Source organism: Lytechinus variegatus, chromosome 11 (genome assembly GCF_018143015.1).
Source record: "Lytechinus variegatus isolate NC3 chromosome 11, Lvar_3.0, whole genome shotgun sequence".
NCBI classification, from domain to species: Eukaryota; Metazoa; Echinodermata; class Echinoidea; order Temnopleuroida; family Toxopneustidae; genus Lytechinus; species Lytechinus variegatus.
In genome coordinates, this window is record NC_054750.1 from 12767619 (window position 1) to 12777027 (window position 9409).

Below are 9409 nucleotides of genomic sequence, written 5' to 3' on the forward strand. Positions count from 1 at the left end.
TTGGATCCATGTAGATCTTCATCGGGACTGCAAGTATACAATACACAAATTACAATATGATAGCATAAGTTAATTATTTGTAGTTATTTACATGCATAAAGGTAAGTGAATCATTGATAATATATACTCTTAACACTACGTCATCATTACTACTTCTATTATCATTTCTGTTATTATCTCTTATTTGTTATTATAATCTAATGTAACTGCATGTTATATAATATAATTGTCATTTATTTTGAATCACTGATATTGCATATTTTTATACGACCTAAGTTTGAACTGTAAATGAAATAACAATTACCGAGTATGGGGGTCCGAATAGTTTACATCTGAGAGTTTGTTTTGGAGAAGTAAAAGTGGTGCTTAATATTTTCAAATTAGACGTATTAAAAGACTTTATTTAAACAGAGTTTAAACGCTTATTATATACTATAACCATGTCTAAATCCTACCGATATTTATCTCAGAATCCAAGATTCTGCACTCTATAAACCTTCATGTGACTACGCCAGTCAGAAAAAAATTAAATGTCTTCGTGTGTTTCCCTTATCAATCTATATTTTACTGTTATACAACCTTCAATTTATTTAAAAAACAAACCGTGAACTCTTTTCTTCTTTCTGTTTATATTGCAGCCTTAAAGTAACCAAACCCAGAGTCGATTGCATCAAATGAACACTTGCATTCGGATACTTATCACTCGGAAAATATCCTTTTCGAAGGCCTTTTAGACTATTTATGGCTTATCAATACGATCTCCTCAGTTTGCTTCACAGCCGTTGCAGACACGGTTGATAAAATGATAATCAGTCTAGTATCATCTTAATCTTGGCATGATCAACTCTCTACCGTGCCCTTATAGTTGTATCGTGTGTAATTTCCATAGAAGAAGTGACCGGAAGACACACAGGTATTCATTCTCTTCTGTATACAGCTGATGGTAATGATCAAATGGTTTATCTGGTTGGATAAGTACCTATATGAGCAGGATCCAAGATGTGCTTTTCTTTCAGTGAAGGTGAGATTACTTCCGCACAAAGGCAAAAATCCTCATTGATATACGACTCGGGAAAAACAAAACCTCGTTGTTTCTTTTCTCACAACCAAATTACTTGACAATTAAGCTCAGTCTACGTTCGGGGATAAAAATGAAGCTTTAGAATGAGTTCAGTTTTACTCGTACTTTCTATGTAGGCCTATATTTCAGATGCTAAATATGAAAAACAGTTTTGCGTGATTTTCCGGTGAATATGCCAACATAATTAGTGCGATGGAGTCTTCGACTGTGAACGACTCCGAGTACTTTGATTATGGGGACGCTAGCATGAATTCCTCAGCATCAACGCCATCTTCTCAAATTATCCTTGGGCCTTTGAAGCCCAATGTTGCACAGGCGATAGCTTTTGCGTGTTCTACTTTTCTCATTATTACATCGAACACTCTAACATTAATGGTTCTTCATCTGAAGCCATCCTGTTTTGTAGAGATCTCTCGCCTTATATTCCAGGCACTAGCCGTTACCGATCTTCTCACTGGTTTGTTCTGTTGCTTCTTCAGCTTTTTGTTTTCCTGCGCTCCGCAACTACAGAACACAGTGACCTGTACAATACGAACAATGGCCTGTACGGGATGTCTGAACCAGTCAGCTCTAACAATGGCATTTGCAACCGTTGACCGTTACATCGCCATCACTAAACCGCTGCGGTATACTTCAATCATGACCGCAGTGCGCGCACAATACGTTCTCTCCGTTCTTGCCTTTATTTCCATTGGCAACGCCATTTTCACCAATGTAGGAGCCGACTTCACGTCCACCAAAAGAACGTGCGTTTCAGACTTTTCAGCAGTTGGAATTGGCATATCTTTTCGGCCATCGCTCGTCGTCATCCTCCTTATATTCTATGGTAGCCTTTTGATCTCGACATTCGCCAACTATAACGTCGTGCGTATAGCTCTTCGTCATTCAAGGAGTCTTGGTAACGAGTCTTCACTTCGCCAGAATGGAAACATGCAGGACGGCACCTCGAGTTCCACTGATGGTCCTTTCAACATGACACCGTATTTACCACAACCTGTTCGTGAAAACAGCATCAAGATGAGGAGCCTTTGGACCGTTGTCATGGCTACGATATCGTTCTACATCTTGGTGATGCCTTGGAACATCATGGCATCACTTCACTTCGCCCACCACGTTCAGATCCCTCATTCTCTAAGAATCACAGCTGCCTATCTCCTAATAAACAATTCTTGGTGGAACACCGTAATTTATTCTCTTTTGAACACAACCTTTCGACGCGCCCTTGGCAAAACACTTATCCGGGTATTTGGCCGTACCACCACGTCTGATGTCAGCTTTGAGTCGACAATAGCCGCGACGGATGGAAGCATAAATATGAATATGTCTCCGTAACTCTAATCTAAAACCCTATGTCCTGATCTTTGCCTCTGGTTGCAAGGAATAATTAGCTGTTTGCTATTATTTCAGAACGAAGTTTTAGAACTACAATTCCTTGTTTGAGAGCATGTAGTGTCAAATTATTTGCACCCCCACCCCCACCGTCTTACGTGTACTTGCATTGCACTCATCACTTACAGCTTTAGTCAGTTATTTCATCATACATGACCATGCATTTATCATCCGTGAAATCAAATACGGCTTATACTCCATAATCTCCTATTTACGTTCCGTTGATATTAATGTACAGTTCGTTATATCAGCGTCATACAAGCCTCGCGTCTTAGCTGGTCTCTAATTATTATTTTTTTTCAAGCATACATACATGTACATCTATTCATGTTTTCTTAAGGTTTGGTTTATCTATTGTGTTTGTTCATTGTATATTCCTTGTCATTACCAATTTTCAAGTGTAAGCGCTTTGTATGATTGATTTGTATTGATTTTGTATTTATGTTTTTTTCTGATTTGCATGCATGTTGGAAGAAATGTAGGCCTATATAGAAATGAAAAAAAAAATAAAGAAAAAATAGTCCTGGTAAAAGCTTGCACTTGACACCGAACCCCTTGAAAGTACAACGATATTTGAACATTATAAGACTCAGTAGCACTGTTCTTTATTTTTCTCTCTGTGCTATAAAGTATATTTTTATCAAAATAAATTCATAGGTTATGAATATCATCAAGATCACCATCTTGCCTTATGGACGTTTAAATCATTTAATATTTTTACATTTTTTGGAAGGAAGGCCGAGTTTAAAAAATGTCACTTTCTATCTTAAAAAACGACATAAATGAGAACTCCTACATTAAACAAAGGGAATAAATTAATTTAGTTGGTAAACATTACTTTTTGAAAGATTTACTGATCTTAATCTCAGAATAAACGACTTCTTAATTTAAAATTTATCAACCTAAGATTTAAACTTATATAGCCCACGTCAGCCGTCCAGAAATTAATCTGAAGATTCTCATGACTATTATTTTTAGCTTATACCAATGCAGATTTGTTGCTCACTTTTACTTGCAAAACATCCATGCTATTGTGAATCGCGTGACATTTCGTCAAGTTTTATTTTTCATTTTTTGCAGATTGGTGAGAGGAATTTGATGATTAGCCATGCTTGTTTGACACATTTCACTTTTTTTTCATTTTGACCAACTTGACACAGCGTGCTTGAGGATTTATAATTCTCCTGTACACAAGAATACGTGACCGCAGTAACGTAACAACGGGGGGGGGGGGGGGGGGGCACGTCCCCCCCAATCGGCTGACCAAATAAAAAGAAGAAAAAATGGGGAACAGGAGAAAATGAATAAAAAAGATGGAGAGAGGAAGAGAAACGTAGTGGGAAAGAAGAAATTATTGCCACAGGGAAGTGTGTTAGGGCCCCTACTCTTTCTTACGTTCATCGACGATCTGACTTGCCAAGTAAAACACGGTATTCACCTCTTTGCTGATGATTCAACCCTACATATTTTTATCAAAAAATCTCACAACAGAACCATCTGTGCTGAAAGTCTTCAACGTGACTTGCTGATAAAAATGGGCAACAGATTGATGCATCACCTTCAATGCAAGCAAGACAGAAGATATGATCATCAGCAGCAAGCGAAAACCAGAACCACCCTCCTCTCTACTTTGTGAACTCAGCTCTAAAACCAACAAAGAGCATCACTCTACTTGGTGTCACCATCGCCAACACTTTGACCTTGTCTCCCTACATCACATGCCTTGCCAAAAACGTTGCAAAGAGGTTGTACATCCTGAGCCGCTCAACAGATCTCCTTCCATTGACAAGCTACAAAGCTTATATTAGGCCCTTCATGGAATATGCATGTCCAATTTGGGCTGGAGCTGGTACTGGTGTACTCACAATTCTTGATGGGATACAGCGAAAATATTTCCGCCTCCTAAGAATTGAGGACCCTTAAAAGGTTGGGCTTTATCAACTCGAGCACCGGAGAAATGTTGAATCTCTCTGTACCTTCTACTGTCACTTCTTCCAGAAACCATCCCTGGAGTTATCTGGAATTCTCTCCCCCTTGGCCCCCAGTGTCCGTGTGACGCGCTCTACTGCAGCTGCCCACCCCTCTTCATCAATATACCAAGGACTGCCCGGCTGTGGAATTCACTTCCAGTCAACACATCCCCTATAGCTTCCAACATGGATATATTAAAGAATAGTGCTAATATACACTCAATTAGCTATATGTAAACCCCTGTACTTTTAATTCAATTATGGTTTATAACGTGGAAGTCATGGGCCACTTTTTATCATTTGATAATGGCAACACCTGGCCCATAGAACAATCTTAAAAAAAACAACTTTTAATGGTTTTAAGGAGAAATGTAAGTTGCCACATCTCCGTTTGTATATACCTCATTGATATAGCAATGTGACTGGGTGATAGCTCTATAAAGTCTCCAACTTTACTACAACATTTAAAAGTCAAATTTAGATATCAAACATTCAAAACAGGAATACTCTCATGGCCAATGTCCATTTCTATCTCAAGTAGATATGAAACAATTGAGACGATAACATGACATGTGGCGCTCTACGAAAATACAGTCGGATTAGATATGCATTATTCATAACTGAATGAATATTTTGGCAACAATATTAAATATTTCAGATGCGTTTTAACTACCTTGTGGGCTACTATTCACAATGTTGTAGTGCCGTTAGTTTGGGATCCAACACTTCATGAATCAATTAGAATTTCTTGTTATCGTCTAAATTTTTTCATATCTACTTGAGAAAGAAATGGACATTGGCCATGAGTGTATTCCTGTTTTGAATGTTTAATATCTAAATTTTACTCTCAGGTGTTGCAGTAACCATGGTAACGTTACAGCTATTACACAGCCACATTGCGATACATCAATAACTTATTTATGATATATGCAAGCGGAAATATGGCAACAAACATTTAACCTTTCCTTTAAGGTTATTAATTGTTGTCTTAATTTCTTGCTATTTTACATTGCTCTTTGAATTTGATTGTAGACAAAAAGCGATACCACATGTAAAGAATACTGCCTACCTAGGAGTGATCTTGAGGGCCCATACTTGGTGTCAAACCTTTTTGTGGTGTGGGATGAACGAACTCATATTTTATAGGCCCTGACCTTGCTCAGGTCTATCAGGACACACTTTTTGTCTGTGATAGAAAAGTTGATTAGATAATCGTGTATATGTGCCTATTACGGTATAATTTCTTGTGCATTTGATATTATTGGTAATTCATTGTTTTGGTAAGTTTTTGCCCAGTATTTTAATTGTCTTATACGTGAAACAGCTCATTTTTACATGCCTTGGCTTCAGTATGGTTATCACCATTTTTACTTTATATTAATTTGTATTCACTTTGTACCTGCATTTGTTAAATAAAGTGAAGTTCATAAAACGATGTGTAGATATACGCCACATGATTTTGAGATTGGCATAACATCGTCTTTGTTGATTTTTGCCTTTTGCCAAGGCGGAATGTATAGAACATGATTACTGCGATTTCGTTACATGAATAGATATATACATCCTTATATATAAAGTGAAGTTCATAAACATATATATATATGTATATATATATATAGAGAGAGAGAGAGAGAGAAAGTCAGAGAGGAGAAGAAAGAGTGAAACAAATGAAAGAATAAGAGAATAAGACGATTCGGCAAAGCTGGTCAATTTTCTGGCGAAAGAAAACGATTGGCTAAATATTAAAGGTAATAAAGTTTCTGCTTTGAAACAATGTAGATATAAGGATTAGGGTTGATTCAGCTTTGGAAATTAGTTATAGGTTTGGTTTAACTTGCAAAATTTCCATCGGATCAGTATTTGTCGCCGGAGTAAATATCATGGCATCTATTATGACTGAAGTAGACACCAATCACGGGCGACGAACAATGGGCGAGAATGAGTTGAAAGCTGGTGTGCCAAACTTGTATTCTGTGTTAAATTTTTACTTTCACATTTTGGTTAGGGGTGACTTGGGGCGTAGAATCGACTGAAAATAATATAAAGCCAATATGACGTCACCTTGATACCAAATTTGATTGGCTACTTAAAAACCTATCTGTGAAAAGACAAATTACGCCATGTAAACGTATGTAAAGTGTAGTATGTAAAAAAATGATGCTGCTAGAATTTAGACGGAAATCTAAACGTTTCCAAAGTAAATGCAGAAAGAAGGTGGATTATCAGCCTATTTCGAGGATTAATTATCATATAAACCACCTGAAATGTGTCTTTTTCTAGTTTGAACCCTTTCACACGAAAAAAGAATAAATCAGAATTTTGTGGGAGCCATTTCAGATTCATACATAGAAAACCTCCTGTGAATATGGCCTGTTTTTCTACTAGGCTGCCGTAGGCTTTACGCGGCATTTCGCAAAATGTCACATTTCACGATTTGAGGTAGGAAGTTAACAACATTTATGCACATACCAGAAATGAAATATTTTGCTGAAATATTCTTCAAATTGTTTTCTTTCAGCTGGGCATGACAAAACTTAAAAATCTGAAATTTCCCAAAATGATTTTTTGCGCACTTTTGTTTCGCCCCGGCCCACTGTACGACACTGCATGCACGGGATGACCGTCGTTCTCGGTGCTAAAAAAAAAGTCCGAAAAGAGCCGAAATACGTGGCGGTGTAACGGTGAAATATCCTTTATAATTCAAATGCTTAGGTCATCTCCCCCCCCCCATCGAAATAACATGGGACCACCCGTGGGTATATTACCGCACTCACCCTTTAGTCCCATGCATTTAGCTCATTTCATTTTTTGTTTCTTTCAAGTGTGCGAGCCAAGCATCATAGGGAAGGGGGATTTTCACCGCATAGCCATCAAGACCTCTAAAACCTTTGGAGATTCCAATCGATATACACGTATAATATGGTTTTCCAGAACGCCATTCGGTGTATTTTCTTAACTGATCAATCCATACGTGAAATTTGAGTGGCATGTATAGGGGTATATATTTGTATGATGGAAGTTTCTACGAGTTTTGATTGTTAACCTGTTGACTAGTGAATTCTGTCATTTCCTTTGCTTTGTACAGAGATCACCCGCTTCTAGATCCAATGGGTTAAGAAATAAGAAGGAAAGAAAGAAGGGCTTACAATGCAGGTTCATTTGTTTTTCTCTGTTTTTCTTTCAACTCCCTCCCTCCCTCTCTCTCATTCTCTGTCTGGGTTTTTTTGTTTCGTTTCCGAACATAGCTATAATTAGTCCATGGTCAACTCTGTGCCGATGTAAGTAGCGATCCATTGATAGCTGTCATGCAAGCATTACGATAAACGTGTACAAGCACAATAGCACAATACATTGAAGACGAGAGTAAGATGTGTGCCATTTATGGCGATAAAACTTTCGAATCGATGCAGCGTCTTTTTCAGGGATACCTTTTATGCTGAATCTACTAGCATAATCGACTTTCAAGATTTCTTACTTTTACATTTTGTTTAATTCTTCATAATTATTATAATGATATGAATTATAAGAAAAAAATTCAGTTGAACATATACCGGCCGTCTTCACAAACGTTCAACAAGCCTTTGCTTTTGAGTTAAATGTTCAAACCCTCATCCTTCTTAACACACACTCACCCACACACCCACACATGCACATTCACCGTCAGACCGTCTCATACCTCACAAAACGACTCATGCGCATGAACACCCACACCCATACAACAAGGAAGACGGGTTCGGGCGTGTAGTGTACATTGTACGCTCGAATGGTTTTCAATCGTCGAGAACGAATGTGAGGATTGGATAAAAAACGTCATTCGTGAGAGGTAGAGATATGTCTAGATTTATACAAAAATTTATTGAAAATCAATCTCCTCTAGCATGTCTAATGTGTAAAAACGATAATAATGTTGATAAAGTATGCTCTTATTAAAAAAAAAGAATTAAGTACTTTCGACAACTATCACAACATTCCGAAAAGCAATTTAATGCTAATAGTTATATCTACATAAACAAATATTGTATGGCAGTAAACAACCTTTGAATAATAAATATTGAAGGCTAGTGGCTAACAACTAGATATATTATTTGGGAAATGCAGATTGACGTATATAGCATGAAATTTAGTTTAAAAAAAAATCTGTGTCGAGGATAAATAATTAAATTTATTTGTACTCATCGATCTACATCTAAGACCTACTTTAACACAGAAGAAAACCTGCTATTACTCCTCAATCTCCGTCTTCCTGCTTAAGCTATTTCAACATGGCATCAGCTAATACAATAAAAGTGAAATTATGATACTATTATGAAGGTGACGATGAGGAAAAACATGCTGATAATACTAATTAAGCATTGAGATGATGATGAGGAGGGTAACAAATAACAATAACAATAAATAACAATGATAATACTTTTCATACCGGACATGTCGCATATTTTACCCATGTAAAATATACAACACACTTCATTTCATACTAAATGTGTGACGAACATCGATATTGACTTGTGTTTTATAGATTTTGCCAAAGTTCTTGACCAGGGGAAATTGAAAAAGAACTCAGAAAGGCAAGCAATGAATTCCATAAAGTGAAAAAATGTCTTGAAACTAAATATCATAGTAAAGAATAAAAACTCATTTTTGAAATAAAGAAGTATACAGGTATATGTGAATCATTTTACAGGTATCATTATCAGCCAATGAGGAATATTATAGTATAGTATAGTAGTATAGTATTTATTTTCCGTATAAAAAAAAATGCAAAACGGATTGATAGCCCATTTTCAGTTTAGTCGACATGACTATACTTTTCTTCCATTGGGTCAATAAACATATGAAAGAAGCATAACATAAACGGTAAATGAAACAGAATAACAAAAGTGACATGATATACGTTGTTATAAGAAAAGATCATAAAATTAAATAGTTTGGCAAGAATTTACACTAAATATTTTATAAAATGAATGAATTA

The 9409-nt window shown here is 36.6% G+C and overlaps 1 protein-coding gene across 1 annotated transcript; it reads left to right on the forward strand.

The window, feature by feature from the left end:
• Positions 1–1273: 1273 nt before the first annotated feature.
• LOC121424215 (probable G-protein coupled receptor 21) lies at positions 1274–2413 on the forward strand. The gene has a single exon (XM_041619823.1). It carries the CDS (start codon positions 1274–1276, stop codon positions 2411–2413), a length of 1140 nt encoding a protein of 379 aa, XP_041475757.1.
• Positions 2414–9409: the final 6996 nt, after the last annotated feature.

Coding starts and splice junctions, on each gene's coding strand:
- LOC121424215 (XM_041619823.1), top strand. CDS start 1,274: ATGGAGTCTTCGACTGTGAACGACTCCGAGTACTTTGATTATGGGGAC.